Genomic DNA, 25513 nt, shown 5'->3' on the forward strand with positions numbered 1-25513 from the left:
AAAAAAATTTTACTAACTTGTAAATATAATTTTAAAAAAATTATTTGTAAGTATATTAAATTGTCTAACAGACCTTAAACGCTCTCTCTCTCTTTCTAGTCTAATTGATTCTTCACGTTGTTTACGTTCTATTGAACGTTGCCTGAATATTTCTTGCGCCCTTCGTCTTTCCACCTCTCTTATTTCACGTTCTCTCAAACGTTGCCTACGGCGCTCTTCCTGAAATGACATTGTTTATTACATTACTATAAATATAAACTTTTAAATGCAATATAGAAAATATTTTAGGATAATTACTTTTATTTTTTGAAAAGCAGTTACATTTGATTTAAAGCCTGGTTTAAAACCTGGCTTAGAAACAAAGGATCTTTTCAAGAAAAATGGTTTTCTAAAAGGTTGACGATCTCTAAACGATAATGCTCTTAACCCACGTCCTCTGCCTCTAGCATAAAATGGACGCATATCTCTACGTGGAAAAGATCTTCTATAATCTCTACCTCGTGATACACTTCTAGGTTCTCTTAGTCCACGTTCTCTCTCTCTTTCTCTTGATTTTTCTCCAGATGGTTCCACTTCTGTAAACAAAAATTCTCTTCATAATTTCTTGTTATTTCATTTTTGAAGATAACAGAAAACAATTTCTGGAAGACTTTTTGTATAAAAAATTCTGATAAACTGATAAAAATTGATTCAAGATGCAAATTCTCTGAAAGCTTCAATAAGTTGTAATGTAGTTTTATACTGTGCTCTCTCTCAATATTTTTTCCTAGCTATCTATATTTGTACATTAAAAGATTAATATTTTAAAAAACTTGTAAAGAGAAAATAATTAAAATATATTGCTGTTTAAAATTTAACTAAACAAAATGCACATAAAATTTCCTTGTGTTCTTATAAATTTGATACATTTTTAGTCATTATTTCAATATGCCACATTTAATTATATAAATGCAGGTTTATTACCGATCATGTTCAGTTAAAATAATATAGTCCAAAAATACTTTACTTAAGTGATAAGGATATTCAATTACTCTCAGATTTAGCAGCTTTTGCTATATCATTACAATAATAAATATTTTTACATAGTTTTCTATAAAACTATTTCCAAAGCTGAAACAAGATAATGATAAAATAAGTTTTTATAAAATTTTGATATTTATTGTCAAAAAACGTTTATAAATACTTTAAATTGGTTAGAGACAGAACCTAAAGAAGTCTGACTTCAACATTTCATGTCTGGTGAGGTGCTTACTTATATTATAGTTTATAATAATTCTCTACACAAAAACAATACTATATGTATATATTTATGTGACTGATTTATATATAGTGATTAAGTAATTGTAAATAATATTTTAAAATTTCAATTAAAAAATCAAAGACAAGACAATGGAAAATGTAATTTAAAATAATTCAGAACAAATTAATAATAATGAACATCGTTAAAACACACATGGCACTTAATCACTTGGCCTCTGAGAAGTGTTGAATTTTGACACCCCCTTGTAATGCAAAACATTTTCACTTTAGCATTTTAGATTTTTCTGGACTCAACTCTACTTTCAATTGCATTTTTTCTGTAGAACATTTTCTGCATTTGTCTGATTCTACTCCAGCACAGATGTTTTTAATGCTAAATATTATCATACTTCATCATAACTGAAGTAATATTTCAACTACTAAATGTGATAGACTAAAAACAAAAATAACTTCTTCTATATTCAATCAGTTGTTTGTTCATATGTTAGTGTATGTATCATCATCATATAAAAGGATAGCTTGAAATAGACCTGCACATTTGATTTTGTGGATAAAAGTATAAGAACTACAATGTCCAAACTGTGTGGTATTTTTTTTTTGAGATACTCCCCATCCATATTTATGCACTTTCTGGAAGAGCTTGAATTTCAACACTATAAGAAGGTTTTCCTTGTCACAGCCAATGCAAGACACAATTCTACAATGCTTTGTTTATCACAAATTTCTTTTCTTTTAAGTGCTCTTTTAATGATTCAAATTATGAAAAATCACAGAGTTAAATCTAGTCTGTAGAGGAATTAAGGACTTCTCAGCTTATAGTTGTCAAAGTTGCTGTCATCACAAGCTTTATGTAGACGTGCAGCAAAATGAGTCTTCAACAATTTCAATGTCTCTGCAGATTTCTCTGTAAAGCTTGTCTTTTTTCAATCACACAGCTGGCTTTGGATTTAATTGATGAGATAAGGCAATGCAACATTTCAGCAATCTTTCAGGGAGAGAGATCTTCTGGAAGGATTTTCTATGGATACATGCCCCTATTTAAATGTTAGACATGTGAAGAAAATCCAGAAGATTCCATATGGCCAGCCCATAAGAGGTATGAAACCACAACCAACTGCCAATGTTCAGTGCTTTTATCAACTCTGACACTGGTGGGATACAATGGTCAGCCAAATGTATCCATGAGATTTGTGACATTCAATTTTGAGCATTGCTACACTTATTGCACCAATTACACAACTTGTCCTTGACAGTGTTTATTTACTTTTTCAATGCCTGAATCTGTGCCAAATTTAAGTAAGTTTCACATTTTCCTTCATAAGAAATTTTATGACATACTATTGTTCCACACTAGCAGAAACTTCATTTTATAATTTGACTCACCACATCCATGTGCCAAAGGGGAGTATTCATTCTTGCAGGGAGAGAAAAGGTAGTGTCTATATAACATCAGGTTTACATCATAATTGGACGACTACAACTGAGTTAGACCAAAATATGCAGGTCACTCAACTGCAAGTACAAAAATACACACCTTCCTTAGATTCCTTGAAAAAACATTTTCAAAATTGTATTTGTTTATTTTTTCTTTCATAGAGAAATTCAGTGTTTACATATTTTTCCTACATCTAATTTTTATATCTAATTATTTTAACATTAATTTAATTGATAATTTCAACATATGAAATTAGCTTGAAATTTGGAAAAGATAACTTTTAGTATTACATTTCCATACTATTTGTGTAATTATATCTGAATATCTGAGAGCAACAGATTTAAAGAAAAAAAACTATGGAAATTTAGTATCATCATTTAAAAACAAAAATCATTTTGTTTTTAAATGCTATCATTATTAAGGTTTGAATGTTATAAGGGCTATTCTAAAATCAACCTCTAATTGGCTGGTAAAAGTCACAGAGGGAGAAATATTTATTATACACAAAATTTACTTACACATCTATATTCCTTTTTGCACATAGTTGCCACCAAAAGAAAAGAAAACAAATCAGGCACTTTTGTATTGTGACTTATACTGGCTTTTGCAATCTCTTGCCAATGAATCATGCCATTAAGTTACCAGTTGCTGACTCCATCTATAAGCCCCTCATTGGTTTCAAATTGCAGGATATCCAACCAGACCATCTTGGCAAGTTCAGACTGTAAGAGAGAGTGATCAAAAATCACCCAGTTGAACTGCTCAAGTTGATTCTTTTGAGTAATGCAAAAGAAACATCAAAGTTGAACCCATTCGTTGAGTTTTGTGAACATCAGTCATTTATTTTAGGCTGGACCCAGAACTTGTAAAAATCCAATATCTCTCTGACAATAAGAAACAGTAGACCTCGAAATTTGAGGGGAGTCACCAGAAATTTTTGAAATTATGAAATGGTGTTTTTTTTATGCATGATTTTGTGACTGATGAACTTGCTGAAAATGTTACGAGTACATCAGTAAGGACTGAGTGTCATCACTGTTCCATATCTGTGCACCCATCCATGAATTTCCTGTACAGATCCCTCATAGAATTGTGACTTAATGTTATCATCATAGATATGATGTACTGACGATGAATCTTGGTGGTGCTATGTCCTACTGCTTTCAGAAAACTTATCATACCATGGACCTCACAGTGGTGAGATGGCAATGATATATGGTCCAAGTTTCTACTCAGTAGCTACTTGTGAATAAGTTAAAAACTGGATGATGAGGTAGAATTTAGTAATATAAACCTTTACTAATTCTATATACTAACCTTTACTAATTCTATATACTACAAGACATATTGCTTTGACAATTAGTTTATTTTTACCAGACAATTGGAGGTTGATTTTGGAACAGTACTCATATTTCTCAATCCTGCTCATCTAAATTATTTTATAATTTTTTTTTCAAATAATAAATAAAAACATTAGCTTATAATATATATTTCATTGTTTTGTATGTTTACATTAAACTATATCAAATCAGTATTTTTAAATTAATCAATCTTTTTTTTTTTGAAATTATCTACAAAATAATAAAAATACAATCTTTTTGACAATTTCATTACTTTGTTTTAATCATGTTAAATTATTATTTCACAACCTCTCTTGAAACTATTTAGAAAATTTTCAAAAGTTTCAAAGATCTTAGTATGCCAAAGAGCACAAAATATATATCTGGCTTATTAAAAAATTTTGCTATTATATTAATATGAAATGTGCAGTATTTTAATGTACTCAAGGATGTTGAAAACTCTTATAAAAAATTTTTTAGTATACCACACATTATACATATGTAAATACATGTATGTCCATTCTTAGTGAAAATAAGTAACAATGTTGGTGAGGATTATTTTCATTAAGGACACATTAACCTTTATAAAGAATCTTAAAATTCTAATCGTATAATGTGCATTTGTTTTGAATCAAGTAATTTTTATCCATTAATTAAATGCAAAAATCCTTTTAAATGTTAATAAAATCAATGTAAGCATACCTTTTCCTTCTTTATCTGTCTCCTTTTCTTGCTCATTTTCCTCCTCTTTCAAAATTTCACCTTGTTCTTCAGTTTTCTCTCCTTCATTTTCTTTTGTTTTTGAAGTTTCTATAAAAGAAAAAAAAAAAAAAGCTATAAATTAGTTTTGGCCAATCAAATTTATGAGTTTAGCTACATGTATCTTCTTATTTGGAAATAAGCACCCATACTGTATAAAATTTCACTTTAAGGTTTGAATAGTAGTTTCTTCCTGCTTATGTCAATCCAATTTTCTCTCAATTTCACTTTCACTCTAATGCTTGGCTTTGATCATTTCCAAATTGTTAGCATGATACCTATAATTTTCAATCCTATCTAAGCTCATTTATATACTGATTACCTATGGCAATCCAGCTAAAGTAGTTGTACATTTTTCTCTTCTCCAGAACTTATACTCCCTTTTATATCTAAACAAATCAACAGTGAATCAACATCACCTTATATTTAGGAATATTTTTAGACAAACACTCTGAAATTCCATAATGTGAAAATTATCAAAAAATTTTATCTGATTCATTCAGATCAGTTTGATAGGATTCTTTCAAACAAGTTTTTAACATTTTATTCCATTTTTATAATTTTCAAGGTTTAATTATGGTCATTCAGTTTCCCTGTTATATTCTATTGACAATGCACTTTATAAATCATATCATATATATAAACCAAGTGATGTCTTTTACAGATTCATTCTCCATTATTCATGATATTGAGAATTCCTTTACTCAAGATCCATATCCACCATTCTGACAGGCATATTTTAAATAATTTAATATAACTGTTATATATCACCACTTTTGATGCTTAAGATCCAGTCTAAGAAATTAATTTCAATCAACTCATTGTTTATCATACTTCGCTTTCCACTAGATCAAATGTCATTGATGTTGATTTTTTTTAACACTAGAAATGTTTATAACCCTTTTAATTACTAAATTATACTTTTAACTTTTAATTATTAATATTTTTAATAAACTTTTAATTTAGCAACTTTAGGGGGTGCTTCAGACCTTTGACCAAGATGGCGCAAATTGCGTTGGAGTATCTTTGGTGTGTTAAAAAGATAAATCTATTGATAACTTGGTGGTTATTGTTGAACTGTTTGTGGATAGTAATTAGATTAAAGTTAATAATGGCAGGAGTAGAACAAAATCCAGGTCCGCTATCTCATTCACCGACAAAGAGAGGACGACCTCCATTGACTCGAAGTACAAGTGCCGTCAAGGTGTCCAAAGATGCATGTGTAGACACAATGCTCCGTCGTCAACCGACTACACTTAAGGAGATGGAAAAGATGAGGAAAATAGCCGAAATAGAGAGGGAGAAGGACGAAGAAACAAGGTTAGGAAATCTTTCCGAATTGGTGGAGATAGAAGACAGTTCGTCATGCACTACTCTACAGCAACTTTCAAAATTGATACAAGACTCTCACAACTCTATTACTGAACAAATATTGGACCTTAAATCTGAAATTAATTTAATTCACCAGGATATAAGCGAATTTAAAGCCAAGCTTGGTACATTAGAACATAACTTAAATCTATTGGAAACAAAAGTGCCAGACTTAGATAGAAAAATTGAAGCCCAGCAATACTTGGTAAATACCATTTTAAATATAACTAACCAATGTAATCTAATGTTATTTGGATTACCAATTACAGAAAAAACAAACATGAAAGAAAGTCTTACTCAATTTTTCCGAGAGAATATTAAGATAACAGAATTCAAAAAAAAGAGGAAATTCTGGACATACACATAATAAAAAAAGAAGATCCATCAATTTTAAAAGTTTCTCTGAGCAAGATTCAGAGAAAAAATCAAATCCTTTCAAATTTTTATAAAAATAAAGAAGTATTCTTAGAAGAGCCATTTAAAAATATACGTATGTCATCCGACCTTACACAAGAATCTAGAAACCGTAGAGCAAAAATCCTCCCATACTATAAAGAAGTCAAGAAAAACAGGTGAACAGATATTTGCTTATTCTTACATATTATTAAGTTATTACTTAGAAATGACTATTAGTTTTATAAATAATTGTTTAGTTGATACTAAAACTTTTTTAGATTTAACAATCAATATTTAAGCTCTTCTAATAAAAATAACACTAAGCTGTTGAGTAATCTAAATAGAGAGCCTGACAAAGTTAATATAGAGGAATTTAAAGATTCGGATATTAGAATTTTGTCTTGGAACGTTCAAGGACTTAGCAAGCAGAAAACTTATTTCTATTTTGATAAAATCCTAAAGAAGTATGATATTATAGGATTGGAGGAAACATGGGTCAACAAACTAAATATAAATGAGGAACATCTTCTCCAGGCCTTTGAATATATACAAGTTCCAGCTCAAAAAAATCTAGGTGTAGGTCGACCAAAAGGAGGAATAATGTTAATAATGAAAAAATCTCTGGGTGAAATGATTTATAGCTTTTCAACAACTTACTTTATATTCTCATTAATTAAATTGGAGTCTCCTAAATTTAATAATCAATCAGATAATATTCTGGCAATAATAGTAAGTTATTTTCCACCTTACCAAACGCTACAAAATCTCTATCAAGAAATGGAAAAGGTTATAATGGATTGGCTATATTTTACCTCTTGTTGGATAATTATGGGTGATTTTAATGCAAGAATTGACAACTATAATGATTCCTATTATAAGGGTAATAATCAAACAATTTATAACTTAAGAAATAGTCATGACACTGGTAGTAATCCTAAAGGGAATCTATTATTAAATTTCGTTAAAAATTATGATTTATACATTCTTAATGGACGTACAAAAGAAGACTATACCGGTAGGCATACTTTCATGTCATCAAGGAGGAGCATCAGTAATTGATTACATAATATGCTCTGAAGCCATACTAGGACTATTGTGAAGAATTTAAAGTATTAGACCACGACTTATCTGACCATTTCCCTGTCCACTTGATTATTAGAGATGAATCAAACAAATCAAAATATGAGAAGGCAAGAATTAAAGAGAAAGTGCAGGTTGCAAGAGACAGATTCAAATTAAGAAAGTTTGAAACTGAAATAGAAGGAAGAATTAAGTTAATTGAAAAAATTGAGACTAAGGAACTATATGATACTTTAATAAAAATTTTTAATGATTATAAGATAAAACCAAATTATCATAAGAATAGACATTTAGATAAAATTAAATCCAAATTTAAGCAAGACTGGTTCGATATGGAATGCTATAGAGCAAAGAGACAAAAGGAAACTAAATTAGCATCTTTTTGTAGGTTTAGAACAAGAGATCAATTAATTGAATATATAAATTCAAAGAAGAGTTATACAAATCTTATTAAAGCTAAGAAAACGAAATACTTTAATTTAATCAATCAAAAACTATTGGCTGATAAAAGCAACAAATTTTTCTGGCTGACTGTGAAAAAATACCGATTAAGGAAAGATAACGAACAACAAGACCTTATTGGATTTGATATATGGATCAATTTTTTTGAAAAAAGACAGTTAACTAACATAAATATTCACCCAAATCTAGAACAGACAGGTTTGAACAGAGAGGAGAGGATAATAAACATGCCAATTCAGGCCTCAGAAATAATAAAAACTATTAACAAACTAAAAGAAACCACGGCCACAGGTCCTGATTCAATTCCCACTTGTTTATTAAAAAGACTACCACCTGAGGAAAATCGACTTAATAGCACTTAGCTTTAATCACATGTACGAAAATAATATATATCCAGATTTGTGGCGTTCAGCATACTTCAGAATGATATATAAAAAAGGAGACAGCTCAGACCCAAGCAACTACAGACCCATTGCAATACTATCATCTTTAAGGAAGGTTTTTACAGTTATCCTCGCAAAAAGATTTAATCAATGGCTAGAAGAAACACAGTTGACGTCCGATACCCAATTTGCCTTCAAATTGGGTATCGGACGTCAACTGCTTTCTTCATAGCCATTGATCGGACCATCGGCCGTTCAACTGCTATTTGACGTATTGCTATTCAAATTTTTCAAAAGAGGAGGAAGACTGGTGAAACAAGACCATAATTTTTACCTTTTAAATGAGAAATTGAAGCTAACAGAGGAGACCTCTTACTTGGGACCTAACATAACTTCAACACTATCCTTCAAAGCCCACGTTAAAAATATGCAAAATAAAGCTAATAAACTAATCAATAACCTTATATAGCTATTGGTCAAAATAAAAACTAATTCAATTCAAAAACAAATGCAACTTTTTTCGACAATAGTGATGAACTCAATATGTTATGCTTTTCCAATATGGGGAATTGATTGGATAACTCGTTTTGAAATAATACAATTACAATATATAAGGAAAATATACGGGTTAGACAGAGCGGTCCCTGGATATGCCATACGTCACGACACAAACAGACTACAATTAGAGCCCTATTTGATATTAAGAATACAAAAATTTTATAAAAGACTGATTACTAGTGAAAACCCTTGGATTAATACCATATTAAATAATCTGAAAAAAGTCTAACAGAAACAAAGAAAAATTATGTCAACAATTGGTTCACTAAATTTAGTCAACTGTTGGCTAAATACGGAATTTCTCCCATTTTATTTGGAAACACAGAAGAAGAACATTGGCAATTTGATAACTGTACATTAATAGAAAATTTGTTTAACAACGCTATCCATCAAGAAATAGTTAAATTACAGAGTTCAAAATTTCATCCTTGGTATATGGAGAACTTAAACTTTTCCTCCTTCAAACGAATATATTAATTTTCACCTACCGTTTATGATAAAAAAAATTTTATATGCAGCTCCGACTAAACAGTTTTTATATATTAGTGGATCAGAATTATATAAAGATTAGAAACGAAACATGCAAAATATGTCAAGAGCAAATTTCGATCTTCCATATAATATGTTCATGCAGAGGCTGTACAGGGATTAGGGAAAAATATGGTATTTCCCTATCCGAGAGTAAATCAATTAATGAATTCTATAAAAAGTTGTTTCAAATGAGCCCAACTATAATAACAAGATTGTACAATTTTTTCATTAAATACGTTAAACTGTCCAAGAAGGCCAGCAACAAATCTGGTAACGAGATATAATTAGAATTATTTTTTGTAATTCAAGATAAATACTATTATTAATGTAAAATTATCGAGTGTTTAAATTACGTTCCCCCTTGTAACGGGACCATCTCATATTACGAAAATAAAATTATTATTATTATTTTTATTATTATTATTATTATTATTATTATTATTATTTAGCAAATTTAAATCTGGGGAGATTTTGTAACTTTGTGACCTTGCTTCTAGTATTTAAAAAAATAATAAAATAAACTGTACCTCTGGGTTTTGTTTTATCAGCGTCAGATGTTTTAGTTGAAGCTTTTAGTTCTCGTTTTTGAGCAACTCTCTTTGCCAATACAGTTTTTGTTTCTGTTCTTCTGAGCATTCCACCTGGCTCATGATGCGTCTACAAATAAAAATTTTCATATTTTAATACATTTGATTAAATACACAGTTCTGATAAAATAAATTTAATAGATTACAGATTAAATTTTCTATTCCTCAACCTCTTAATCATATCAGTATTTTAAAAATATATACATAAGAAAGTATACAAAGTTATAAATTAAAATTTCAAAATCTACATTTTTGAAAAAACTTCAAAAAAGTATTGAAATTTTTTTAAAAAAGTGGTTTTAAGGAATAAAATACTCCTAATTCTAATCACTGATCTTAATTTCATTTCAAATATCTAAATTTCACAATTAAAAAGAATATATCCATAACTAAGGTGTTACACATCTATTTTTGATATTGTGAAATTTATATATTAGAAATGAAATTAAGATCAATCATTAGAATTAGCAATATTTTGTGTTTTAAAATAATCTACATTTTAAATTTTATATCTGAAAAAGAAGAATTACCTATTCTTTATTATTAAAACAAAAAATGACCAGATAACTTTTAGCTTGTATGCATAAATCAAAAATTAGGAAAATTTGTTTCCAAAAAATTCATTTGCTGTATTTGGCATTAATATTAGTGCATGCATACTGTAGGAATATTGGACACTAGAGAACAAGATTTACAATTTTTCTTCATTGCTTAAGCCATTTGTTTTCATTTTGTTTGTGCCATTTCAGTCAATATCAATTTTTAAGCATTCATATTCAATTCAATTCCCTTACTTTCTTTAATTCTGTTAATCAGGTTGATTATTTCTCATAGCTCACACTATCCAGGTTAATGATGTATAAATTTTTGTAGTCACTCTTAAATATTACATATGCATTTCGGGCTAATGTATTATCTTAACCCCTCTTCAGTGTTGTTTAAAATATTACAATAATTAAAATATAATACACAATATAAAATAAAACATAGTCACTTACATAAGAGAGTAATTATAAAATGAAACCCCTGGCACACAACTTAAGAAATGTAGTATAAACATAAGTACACTTTGAATGTTATTCTGTCAAGTTATCAAATGGTACTTTTAAAAATTACACACTAATCACATAAAATACCCAAAGTATAATAACTATTTATTAATTTACCTTTTAAATAAACCACTGGAATTTATTACAATCACATTGAGAAATGAGCATAAGTGGACACTAGTAAAAATTAGTTTTCCACCAAAACGAAAATATCAACCATTATAATCATGTTGGGATATGAGCAAAAGTGCACTACAAGTGTTATCTTATTAAATTATTAAATGCAGCTGATTAAAAAAAATAATAATCCCATTAAAAACCCAAAAAAACCTTTTACAGTAACTACTTACTAGTTTTACATTGACAACACACTATTGACTATGATCTCAACATCGAAAATTTACATATTAAACATATGATAATATCAATAAGAATATTTCTTACTAATTTGTTCAAACCACGTTTGTAGTATAATACAAAATTTAAAAAACAACTACATTCTGCCCTCTGAACTATATCCTTACTTATTTACCATTAAAGTTCTCCTGGGATCGCACCTATATAACGCATACTGATGATATTCCTTCTATTAGTTCATACCATCTGTTATCAATATTAATACCATCAGAAATGTTCACAATTTCATCTTTGGGGTGCTTTTAATTTCTATATGTTCCTTAAATTTACATTTTATAAATGTCTTTTTCCACATGTAGAATTTTGATTTTATTTCTATTAATTCTACAACTAGCCAAATGTTCATACCAAGGTGACTGAGGATATTTAAGGCATATCACCACATTATGTTCTCTAACTCTTTTTTCAAGTGTACAGCCTGTTTCACCAATACAGAATTTTGGTTCAGTACATGTACTGTACACTAGTACAGTACATTCTAGTACAGTACATTCTAGTTCTAGTACATTCTAACTAGTATACAATACTTTCTTTTTCAAAATCTTTTTTGTCATTCATATTATCATTAGTATTAATTCTCTTACCTATATTTTGTAATATTTTATTTGTCAAAGACAGGATCAAACATTTTGTTTAAGAATAGTTACATTTTTCAAACAAACATTCTAATATATGGAAAAGAATAATATCTGTTATTAATAATCGCGTTTAAATTGTTTCATATTATATCTATTACCAATATATTGTTTGTACCAGTTTTCTAATTCTATTTCTCTATCTTCAACATTTGACATTCTAACATATATTTTTTAATTCCATAATATAAGCATTCTTTTTCTTACTTTCTGGATAATATGATTTATAATTAATAATTTTATCTATGTTACATAATTTCTTATAAATGAAAAACATGAATTTATCTAATCCATTAACTAGGTTATATCTAAATTTATTTTTTTCTTTTTCCATTTCCATATCAAACTGTATATAACTATTAATTTTATTTACATAGTTGCATAAAGTTATTTATTTCATTTATTTGTTTATTATCATATACTGTATTATTAATTACTCATCTGCATATCTAACACATACTTTAACACCTTTTATATTATTTATTAATTTATCAAAATCTTTTGTAACTATTTCTGCTAATTTTGGCCCCATCTTTCACCCCATACTAATACCATTGGTCTGTCTGTAGAAGTTATCTATTTCAAAATAATAATTGTTATAAACAAATTTAATTAATTGTATAAACCAATTTTCTACTTTTAATTTAAATCAAATTCATCTCTATTAATTTCCATCCTATACTTGGATACATATTTTAAACATCTAAACTTAACAATCTATCTGAATTACCTTTTTTTAATTTAATTATTCTATTAATTACTTCATCTGCATTTTTTACAGCAAATTTGTGAAAAACAAAAATTAATGGAAATTGAGTAAACATATAAGAATTGTTTATTATATTTTTTATAAATTTAAATCTTACCCTTTCCACTGATATTATTCTTCCATTTAATTCTGTTCTGTGTAAATGCTGTATACATTTTGCAGCTTCTTCACTTGTCGCCATTGTAACAAAACCATAGCATCTTGCACCAGGTGTTCGAGCATTTGTAACAATTTTAGCTCCAACCACCTAAAATTAAAAATTAAATTCTTTTTACAACAGTGAACTAAATTAATTTCATACATGACAATAATAATAATATGCATTTTATGTATATCATTATCATGATGATGATGATCTGAAATGGAGATGTAATTACAAATTTTTTTCAATAAAAGATTGTCATTGATTTTCCATAATAGTATCAGAAGTGTCATAACAGGTAAAAATCAGAATTATGAAAAAATCTGTAATGGTTGATATTAATACTTCCCATTCAAACTAACAAAATTTAATATATGAGCCCCTTAAAGCCAAAGTGGTGTAAGTCCATTAAACACTGTTTTGAGATATAAAGGCTTCTTAGTAGAATAGTAGTTGAAAATTCCAGAGTACTAGCAAACAAAAATTTTCCCACCCCATGTGTTCAAAACTGATTGTTTTAACCCATGTATGTGTTTTTTCCCCTTATCCCCACTTTATAAGTAAGTTATAAGCACTTAAACTGATTTACACCACTTTGGCTTTACACAGATTGAGGGTATGGTTCAAGAACAAACTTGCATAATCAAAAAAAATATATTTTTTATTTTATTTTAAAAAAGTATATTACATCAAAAAAATTATATAAATCAATGTCATCTAGTTAGATATCAGCCACAACAGTTTCTGCTATTCAACATCCCTAGTATAATCAGCAGGCAGTGGTCCATTGTCTTCAACAGAGTTAGAAGTGTGAAGGTTTAAATAGTATGCATGATGGATAGGAAGAATGTAGGCCAAATGTACGTCTTACATATCTTTTTTTCTCTTCTGTCACAGGCCTCGGTCCATTGTAGAGTTGAGACAAAGGTACATTTGCCAGTGATGACGGCCGTCCTCGTATTCCTGATAGTTTGATGTTCAGCTTGAAAAATGCCTGCTCATCAGACACATTCTCCTTGTAAAGACTATAAAAATCAGAATTCTGATACCTAATCCATTGCATCCTTAGTCATGAAACTGGATGGTTTTCTTCATCAAGCTTTCTCTTAATAATGGTTTTTTCCATATTTTGTGTAGCTAAAAACTCTTTTGCCAGACATTACAGTAAGATGGAAAGGATTCTTTTTCCTTGCTTTCGTGATAACTCGATACCAGTCAGAAGGGCAAAAAATCTGTTGACTCACTGTACAGTTCAATTGGGCCAAAGTCTGAGTCATTTGGAAGATAGGAATAACCACTGGGCATAAACTTTTGATCAATGGTTTCAATGTTGTCTGCACTCAGAACTAGCCTCAATAAATTTAATGCCATCTTCTAGTTCTGGTTTTGTCCTGTGCATGTATTGCTATATAATACAATGTGTTTTGATGTTGGTGCTCTACATTTTGTGCTTGACCACACATGCACTGATTTCCTGTGAGCCTCTAGATCCTACAGTTTCATCCCAACAATACATGTAGCCTAATCCTGTTGATAACTCATAGCAACCCTTTATAATAAGCGATTTGGCATGTAAGTTTTGGGAATGATAATGACTTTTCCAAATCAAATGAAAAACAGTAATAGGAGTTATCAGAAGCCGATTTTTCGGAGTCTTTTTTCATAGCATCTCTTACCTTCTCAACCTTTCGTAGATGAAGTTCTCCAATTTAAGAAAGAATTTAAGTTCTCCAATTTCTTCAAGCTGAGAAAAATGCAATAAATAACGTTTTTATTGCATGCTGCATTTGTGTCAATATAAAAATATTTTACACTGTTTAAAAGTAGAGAAAATAAAGAAAACAAAAGATGTAATAATAATTTTTGAAGCAAAGCCAGAAACTTTACAATTTTAACATAAAAAATGGCATCTGTTGGAGGCCTGGTGATTGAAATTAAATTGAAAAATCATGTGACTGCAGAAGGGATATACAATCAGTAGCATGTAGCATTCATGACACTAGAACAAAAACAGTAACTGGAATAGTGGTGTAACTCCCAGTTATATCATTTTGGCTATCAACAGATAGATAGCACTGCTGACTGCATAAACTTGTGCTGCCATTTGTGGAGCTGTTTGGGGAACTAGGAGCTACACCATTATTTCTGTAGGTAGTTTTACATATTCATAATTCATTTCTAGCATTAACACAGATTTTTTCAAAAGTGGAGTTATACCACTTTGGCTTTAAGGGGCTCATATATCTGAACATTCAATTATGTAATAATGCTAATAGTGTATAGTTATTGTAGATTAATTTTAAAAATATTTGGGGGGGGGGGAATCAAAGGTTACTCAATTATTATATTGCAAACAAATTTTTAAAAAAATTTAAATTTGTCTCAATATTTACATGAAGATAAAAATTCTATTATGACAGCTATCTAAAAATACAGTTTAAAACAGTTATTTAACTTTGGAGACTATTGACAATTATAAAAAGTTAACTGCATAATTCTGGAAACCAAAATGAATATTTTTGTTTAGAAATGTTTCATTCTTTTTTAAGAACATCCTCAGCTCTATGTTCTAACATGAAGTAGAACATTATAAAGTATGTCAAAATGAATATATTCAACAGTCAAACCAGTGGAATAAATTAAGTTTAAAGACCAAGGCAAGAGAGTTTGCCAAAAAATTAGGTCAGATGAATTTCAAGCAACAGATGATTGGCTATCACAATAGAAATGTAGGCATAACATTAATTACAAAAGAGCATGTGGTAAGAACAAAAGGCCTGATGCTGTAAGTGCTGAGCAATGACAATCTATCAAACTGATTTTCCTAAAAAATTTAATGTAGACAAAACAGATCTATACTGTTATGTTATGACAGATGGTTCCACAGCTATATACAGGATGACATTGGTTTAAAAAAAAAAAAAAATTGATCACAAATATATTGTGCTTCTCAGACAACAGAAAATGATAAGAGGAAACTTAGTTATTGGAAAGTGCTAAACCTTTCTACTTCAAGGGTTTACAATAGATAGTTTACTAATACTCTTGGGTTTTCCCAGGCAATTGTTTCAAGAGTTTATTCCAGACAGACATCAGCAACATGTGCAGTGTGGGTGTCCATGGCTGATGCAAGAATGTGAATGCCAGCAGCTAACTGGGTTAGTAACCACACAATAAAGTGCAATTCTGTGTCAAATCACATCAGACTTCAACATGAGCACTGCTGAAACCCACACACTGTATCCCTTGGAGTTTGGTTGTCATTGACCTACTCAGGTACCACTACTAACTCCCAGGCATCAGGCAATACACATATCATCTGGGCCAGAGAACATTGAAATATGACAGTGGATAACTGGCACTGTTGTGTGGTCAGACAAATCTCATTCATTATAATACCTGTTCAATAGACTAATAGACTAACTGGAAAAGTTTCTCCAGCTTATCAGGATGGCATCCACAAAACTAGACCAACTGCTTAACCAGGTGAAAGGAACTATTCCCTCATTGGCCCAATTAAGCAGAATCCACTGCAATATTTTTAAATTAAATTGGTCACTAATTTATTATTAATCAGCATTAACCAATGATAAAACTAACAAAATTCCTGAATTGAAAATTTATACCAGCAATAGCTGAAACAGATAGTCAAAATGCATGACTAAACAACATTTAAAGATTTATACTTTTATAAGTAAATAAAATCTAGCAACTTACTTTTCCTTGTTTGCTAAATAAACTTTTAAGTTCAGTAGCCCTTGTACCAGGAGCTAAGCCACTAACCCATAAATTTCTTGTGCTCTGTGGTTCTCTCTTTGGTCTATCACCTAAATTTACAAAAAAATATATAGGCAATTAAGCAATTTAATTTTATAACAACAAAATTAGTTCAACTATTAATACTATTTAATGACAGAATTACACACTTTGACAATATCATTACACACACACACACACACACAAAACTTTAGCATGATCAATTATTCACAAAATTAAGATTTTTATTCTTTAGACTAACAAGCATTCTTGTAGCACACTTTTGAAAAGTTACTATCTACTTTGATAATTCCATTAAGATTAAAATAAGTCAAAATCATGTACAAACTACATGATCAATTAAATTTTATATTATTAAAATTTTTCATACCTTTATCATCTTTGCTCAACCCCTTTGAACCTTTGGCTGTGGCACTGAATTTGAAATCAGAGAAGTTAGACATTCAATGCAAAAAAATGTTTTATATAATTAGATAAATTTTAAACAGTTAAAATTAGTTTTTATTTCGTTAATTTTAAAAATGACAAAAAAGAAAAAAAAAGAAAAAATTTGAATTGAAAGTGTTTTTTGATAAGTTTCACCAAAAAATTATTTCCAATCCTTTCCTGAAATTTTACATCATAAGCCATCGTCGGAACTTGAACTTAAAGACAGTTGTTTCATTAGCAAAATATATATGTATATGTAGAGTATATTGAGAAATATACATACATTCACATATATATTTAATCTTCTTGAATTAACTTATATTTGCTTTTTTACAAACAGATCTGTATATTTAATATGCACAATAAATCTGAAATTCTTTAGTATTTTCTTTCATATTCCAAGGCAATTATTCTGATGAATATTCACTAATTTTAAGATTTTTCTGAACTTCATTATCTCCTGGTAAAATAAATTTATAATTTCAGATATATACAGTATATATATAGCTGGAATTAAGATATGTTTACATATAAAAATATTGTAATGGATAGAAACATTACATGTTTATACATAGATCGATTTCTATCTTTCCTCAGATTAAATTAAAATTCTTGGGATGAAGATGAATTCATATATTGCCAAAATAAAAAACTTTCAAAACATGCTTCAATTTCAGGCTTTTGTATTCTTCCTAAACTAGTTATTTACTAGATAATTTATCTATATTTCCTATTTATTTTCAAGCTCCAAAAATAAATGCTTGAAATTTCAAAATCATTGAATTTTTATTGATTGTTCCTTATTTCTTCTTACAAATGCATCATATCTCTGATAAAGAAAAGAAACAAATTCTGAATTTTTCTTCTTACATTCAATGTTGCAGCACTAAAGGTGAATCTGATTTTATCAAAAACACTATACTAAATATTGATTTTAAAGTTTACAATAATTATAAGTTATACTATAATAATTTCAGTGTTCACTGTTTTGGCTTCTGAACGATCTTAAAATGATACCTATTGAAACTTACAACAAATATGAGATGCAACATGAGATACCAATTTGGTATTTTTTTTGCATCAACTTTTCATAACCGATCAATAAACAAACCTCTTGGACTTGGCAGTAGCTGGAGTTGAGGATGCAGTTGATACAGCTGAGATTTCCAAGGAAGACTTGCCAGCAGTGTCGTCTTCCTCACTCTTGGATTTCTCATCAGTGCTTTTATATTGGTTGTTTCCAACATCCAACTCTTTTGCGTCAGTTCCACTTTTATTGTCTGCCTGTTCTTTTGTTGTTTCATCAAATTCTTCATATTCGGCATCAACAGACATTACTTCTGAAGTATCTGCTGTCTTGTTAGATTTGTTGCTAGTTTTTTCAACTTTGTCACCCCCCTCTTCAATCGGTTTGTCTTCATTTTTATCCTCCCGACCAAGGTCACTGCTTCCTTCACACAATGAAGGCTCAAGATCACCATCGATGTCACTGTGAGTGTCATCTACATGAACAATTAATGAAGCATTATCATTGGCTTTTAATACTGCAAGGTGTCAAGATTGAGAGTATCATCAACTGTCATGGGGGCAATTACTGGAGCTGACTCTGGATTTTGGAGGGGAATACTCGTAACAAGGATTAAACTCCTATCTCCAGGAGTAATCCCTTTTAATCTTATAATTTCTCCCAAAACATTTATATAGATCATTCTTTTTCTGATTTTCAACTCTCTTCCAACCTCTTCATTATAAAAACGTAGTAGTTGCTTCTTAGAGATGTACTATTGGTAATAAATTTTAATTCCATAGGACAAATTTTAATACCAATAAATAGCACATTTAGGCCAATAAAAGCCTATTATATGCTCTCATGAAGTAATATTACTGCCTATAATTACAGGCTTGGGAGTACAGCAGAGTCAGCACAATACTTACCCTCGTAATAGAGGAGGCAAAAGATCAAAATGTATTTATATTAGAATAAAAAACACCTGTTGAAATATATCATTACAAAATTAAATATATTTGCAACTTATTTTTACTAAATTAACTAAAAGACAAAATCGTCTTTAATTTCAAATCATATTCAGAATCTAGTTAAAACTTCTTATATCTGGAAATAAAATTAATGGATTCTTCAGAATCATATCCTGTAATAAAAAATTTTTTATTCGTCGAAATATACCTTTTGTTGATTTAAAGAAGCTTGATTTTGAATTCTTGTAGCCTGCAAAAAAATCCCAAAAACCTTTGCATATTTCCATATTATAGAGAAATATATTATTCTTGGAATTCAATGTGATGAAAATGGGAAACTATCCAAACAAAAATAGTGATCTCCATTCAATTTACCTATTAGAAGAAATTCTATGATATGCATTTAAATTCTTGGGCATTTTTTTTCATGCAACATTCAAAATATCACACTCAAGTGTGATAAGAGATAATCTTGAAATTACTGATGTTTTCTTTTAATAGTTGTATATTTTGCCAACAACAACGGATGATTCATATTTAATGATGATAGAATTTTATCTGAATATATTATCAAGCAATGTTAGTGCAATATAAATATTATCCTCATAACCTTCTTAAAACTGTCGACAGAAAAGTATCTTCAAAAATAGTATCACTTGTATCAGCATTATCTTCAGGTAATTTAAATGAGCAATTTATGATTCCAAATAAAATAGAATTAACAAATATAATTTATAAAAATAAGTCTTTTATAAAAGAAATTTAACAAATTTATTTGATTCTAAATAAATTTTAACAAGCAATGTAAAATCTTACCTTTCCCTCTAGAATCAGCATTTTCTTCCTGAAAGCAAGAGGTTTTGTATTAAATTTATTCACTGCTTAGTAAATAACAACTTAATATAATTGTGTAAATAATACTTTATAATTTAAATACAAGGTCTAATCAAAAAATATTCAGACTGGATTTTTAAGAAACCATGTGATACAACATGAAGTTGTTTTGCATAGACCGATCTTGGAATGTAACATGCCTGTACCATGAGTCATATCTCACCTGCTCTAATAGTTCTTTCACAGTAGCTATACATTTCTGCATTAGTGCAGATATTACTATGCAATATGTTCTGCATTGAACATCTGAAAAAATTGAGCAATGAATTTGATAAAATTTTGTTAAAAACATTACAGGTATGACCCTGAAAACTAAACACCTAGTCTTAACAGTAGTACACCTCAAGCTCTCCCAGCTCCAAAATGCATGACAGAACCACAGCAGGGTCAAAATGATGCTGACTGTTTTTTCAATCGTAAGCATATAATGCATTATAAATACATCCCATCAGGTGATATAATAACCAAAGTCTTATAAATTTTGAGGCATTTGCATGACAGTTCATTGGAAAAAGCTGATATTTCAGTGACAAGTAGAAAATCCATCTTGATATTGCATGCACTTTTACAGCAGTTTCTTGCTGAAAACAATATTACACAAGTACAATCTCCACCTTACCAGATCTTGCCACCTGTGACTTTTCCTCTTCTCAAAAATCAAAATGCAGCAGAAAGGAAAAAGCTTTCAGGATATTCTGGAGATTCATGTGAATGCAACAAAGTAGCTTTTTGCTATTTCCAAAGATGATGCCAAAAAACGTTTTGAAGAGTGAAGACAGTTGACTTCAGAAAGAGACTAAAAGATTTGAAACTTAGGCACTCTCCAAGTATTTTATTGTTTGTAATATAAATCCAGTTTGGAAACTTTTTGATCAGACCTCATAATAATAAATCCATAGAAAATTTTAAAAAGTTAATTTTATTAGAAATTTAATATTTACTTCTTCATTCAATTTTTCTTCTTCGCCTATTGATAACTGTAGAGCATCTTCTGTCACATCATCTGTTTCCAGCACATTCTATTGGAATAAATAAATATTTAATATTCTAAATAAATTATACAAAATTTATGTCTTTATTATAAACATTTTATGATGTAATAAATATTAGTTACTTGAATTATCTGAACTATCTTTTTTAAACATTTTCATAACTACTCAATGAATGCATTAACTGGTCAAAGTATGGTGGTGATAACTTCCCATTTATGCAAACTATTGAATAGATGTGTTATTTTTTTGTGCCATAGCAAATAATTTTATTTACATTTGTTTCTGTGCTTTGTGTATAAAGTTGTTTATAGACTGATATTCAATAGGTGTATCCATATTCAATGTTTCTTATATGACCATAATCTCAAATTAAAGCTAGCATAAGATTTAAAGTGCAAGTTCAGTTAAAATTGGTATTCACTAACTTCCAGATTCAACTCTTCAATCTGAATTATGATTTAACTTCTGTCTCTACAATCAGTCCTTATATTACCACATTAGTTTTTATTCAGTAATCCAAAGACAACCTAGTGTAATCAATTTTTTACATTTGGATAAAGATACTTTGCTTGACTTGGACAATTGTGATAAGTTAACAGGGGGTTTACTAAAATACTGTTGATATGTTTTACTTAGTTTGCCCTTGTTCAGGCCCAAAGTTGAGCTCATCCCTCTGTATCCAACAACACTTCAATTTATTAGCTATCACATGAGATAAAAACAGTGTTTGGAATATATTCAGTAAAATTATTTAATCAAGAAAATGACATTTATAAGAACAAAAAACTGATATTCACTGCAAGGAAGAAAAATGTTACAACAGAATCTGTTATTTTTTTGACATTATCTACAGTTTTAACTGGACCAACTGACAAGGACATTTTTCATTTTTAGAAGCTTTAAACAGTCAGTAGAGAAAAAATATGCATGAATTTTTTCCTCAATCATTTACCATTAAAAAATATTTTCTGTTTTTTCTGTACAAGTTTTTTTAAAAGTTTCTTTCTAATGATGCTACTTAAAAATATGATATAATTGAAACTATACTTTTTAATAATAATAAAAAAAACTTTTTGTAGTAATATTTGTATGACTATTTTAAAATAAAATGTTTACAATTTGTTTTCTTTAGCCATTATAACAAAAATTCAGTATAATAAAGTAATTTGTGAGGTCCCAACAGATCTGTTATGAAATTTAAAAATTGTATTGTTTCATTAATAATAAAAATATTAATACTGCAACTTGAACACCAACTATATAGTGTATTCACTCGGACACATGGCAAATTTCATCACTAATTTTTATTCAGTTGATAAAAGTAAAAAAATGTAAAAATAAAAACTTTAGTATAAAAATAAACGAGAATTGGCTCGGCATATTATAAATAGAAATTAAATAAAATATCTCTATGTAAAATAATAAGAAAATAAAAATTAATGTCTCCTTAACATGAGTTTTGCCACAAGGTGGCCCATCTACCACATAACTATGTAAATGAACACAGTCATAGGCATTAAAATCCGTAATATTAAAATAAAAAAAAAAAAAAGGTGTAAAATTAAATAAGAATTTGTTTGTACAATAGAATCTCTGGCTTCGATGTAAAAAAGATTGACTAGATATGTTGTAGATTTATGAATTGTCATCGGAAATTGATTAAACGCAATACTCAATGTATAATTCACCATTAGATAACAACAATTGATTAATGTATAGAGAAGTTTTAAACAGTTTTATGTTTACAAAGATCTGTGATTTGAAGGTATGTTTTATACAGCATAACCTTTTATTTATATATTTCAATTTGTAACCATATACTTGTATTTTAGTTGGCTGAGGAGGGGCGTTAACAGCCCGAAACATGTACAAGCACTTAATATGCGTATCAACTGAATAAAAATTAGTGATGAAATTTGCCATGTGTCCGAGTGAATACACTATATAGTTGGTGTTCAAGCTGCAAAATAAGTACCGGCACAGTTTCATAAATACTAGAAAAATATTAATATTTTATGGTTTTCCTACTCACTTTTAATTTGCAATCTTTTAATTACTAAATATAACTTCAACACAAAACATTAAAAATTATTGTACTTACTTAAACATTTCTTATCAATTATGAATAGATTCAAAAGATGAAATTACCTTTTCATCTTCAGAATCAGCTCTATCCAGATCATCCATACCCAAATCCTCTTGACTGTCAATATTACTATCACTGTCATTTAATTTTCCTTCAAAATAAAATAATGTCCAATTTCATATCAATACCAATAGAAAATATATATATATAATACTTTCATATTAAATAAAATTACTCTTCACTCCGACACCGGGGATGAAATACTAAATACGGAACCTGTTACCGGTGTAATTTGCGTGAAAAATCTTCTTTCCACAAACGTTTTCGAGCTTTCCAAACAGCTCTTCTTCAGGTAGAGAAAAAAAGGTTCCAACGAAATACTTCGAAAAAAGACGAAAAAAAAGAACGTAGACATTTAAATAAAAACGGAATCTAAAAATAGAATGCAGATGCTTTAAACAAAAATTACGGAACTCGCATATCAAACGAACATTAAGGTGGACATGCGCATTCGTGCGCCGATGTTGCTATTTATAGATCGTTGTTTATGTAGGCCTGCCACGCTATAGAAAGATTAATTTCATCCTTCCGATTTATACATGTGGTCCGATGGTTAGCCCTACAGATTCCCGCCATTTTAGTTGGTCCAGGTGGGGCGTAGTGTCGATGATGTCAGCTTTGTCGAACTCCGGTTCTATATCGGGATCAGATGCAAAGGTGGTTAGGGCCGTGGTGTACCGCCCGTGCCGAAGGTCCGCCTGATGTTCTTGCACTCTGGTATTTAAAGATCGCTTGGTTGAGCCGATATATACAAGGCTCTCGTTACATCTGTTATCTTTCAGCGGGATAGAGTACACGCCAGGAAGCCTGCCACGGACTGGACTGCCTTTTTCATTTCTGAGGATGTCGTAGATTGTCGGGCCTCTTCTATAGGCTATTTGTAGTTGTTGTTTTCCAGCGATCTCAGCGTATATCGCTTTAACATATGGGTTAAAGGTGACTGGGAGGCGTGTACGTTCATCCTGGTCAGTGTTGGTCCTCGTACGCGTAGTGGGTGCGTATTGTGAGCGTTGAAGTCGCTCAATTAGACGGTGTGCCAGACCATGGTAACCGTGCTTGGCTGCTATCCTCTTGATATAATTCAATTCGGTGTTGAGGGCTTGCGTGGTGGACGAGTGGGAAAAGGCCCTTTTAATCAAAGTATTAAATGCTGCAGCCTTGTAGGTGAATGGGTCAGATGAACCTACCGGTATGTATATAGGGTCGGCATAAGGTTTACGGTATACCGACGTGACGATGGCGGATCCTTCTACTTTAATGTTTATATCCAAAAAATGGACCTCAGTACTGCTAGATTGTTCCATTTCGAGCGTTAGGCCGTAGGGATTATCGTTAACGGTTTGTACGAAGTTAGAGATGTCAGGTATTGTCCTCCACATGATGAGGATGTCGTCCACATACCTCCTATAGAGTAAGATGTTCGGGAGGAACAGCGGAAGTATTTTTTGTTCCAGCTGCCTAACGACCATTTCGCATAGGTCCCCAGATACTGGGCTACCCATGGGGACTCCTCTTTGTTGTTTGTAGACCTCTCCGTCGAACGCAAAGATAGAATTATAACAGATCAGATGGGCTAAGTCAATGACTTGGTGGTGTAATGCTTGATCTTGAGTCAAATTAAGCAAAATGTCCCTAAGGGAGCAAAAAGCTGGAGGGAGCTCCACCGACGGGTACATAGATTTAAAGTCTAGCACGGTAATATACTGCGGCGTCGAAGGCACAACCCGAAGGAGGTGGATGAGCTCAACTGGGTTATCGATGGTGTATGGGTAGTCCTTGAGGTGGGGAGAAAGTAGGTTATGAATGGCTTTCTCCAATTTTCTTGTGGGAGCTCTGATTTTATCGACTATTGGACGTAATTGTTGGCCCATTTTGTGTGTTTTGGCAAATGCAAAAAGTCTTGGTGTGTCCGGGGAATCGACCACTACGTTGCCCAATGCAAGGCGTTTTGCCAATTTGGAGTTTGCAAATCTCTTAACTTTATTTTGTATCTTGTCCACCACGTTCTCATTCTCCTTTTCGCATCCACCTTAATGTTCGTTTGATATGCGAGTTCCGTAATTTTTGTTTAAAGCATCTGCATTCTATTTTTAGATTCCGTTTTTATTTAAATGTCTACGTTCT

At 30.2% G+C, this 25513-nt stretch overlaps 1 protein-coding gene across 1 annotated transcript in view; it reads right to left on the reverse strand.

Moving 5' to 3' along the window:
• Positions 1-25513, reverse strand: part of LOC136969253 (SAFB-like transcription modulator) — a 50291-nt gene that overhangs the window by 11348 nt on the left and 13430 nt on the right. Inside the window, exons 3-13 of the mRNA XM_067263344.1 lie at positions 23392-23480; positions 21193-21270; positions 20174-20201; positions 18492-18882; positions 17322-17365; positions 16892-17001; positions 13130-13279; positions 10103-10232; positions 4738-4845; positions 298-575; positions 74-219 (exon numbers count right to left, since the gene is read on the reverse strand). Of these exons, the coding sequence (XP_067119445.1) occupies positions 74-219; positions 298-575; positions 4738-4845; positions 10103-10232; positions 13130-13279; positions 16892-17001; positions 17322-17365; positions 18492-18882; positions 20174-20201; positions 21193-21270; positions 23392-23480 (1552 nt within the window). The remainder of the gene's footprint in view (positions 1-73; positions 220-297; positions 576-4737; positions 4846-10102; positions 10233-13129; positions 13280-16891; positions 17002-17321; positions 17366-18491; positions 18883-20173; positions 20202-21192; positions 21271-23391; positions 23481-25513) is intronic.

The sequence above is a fragment of the Centruroides vittatus genome, unplaced genomic scaffold (assembly GCF_030686945.1).
Source record: "Centruroides vittatus isolate TY-2023 unplaced genomic scaffold, ASM3068694v2 contig_1773, whole genome shotgun sequence".
NCBI lineage: Eukaryota > Metazoa > Arthropoda > Arachnida > Scorpiones > Buthidae > Centruroides > Centruroides vittatus.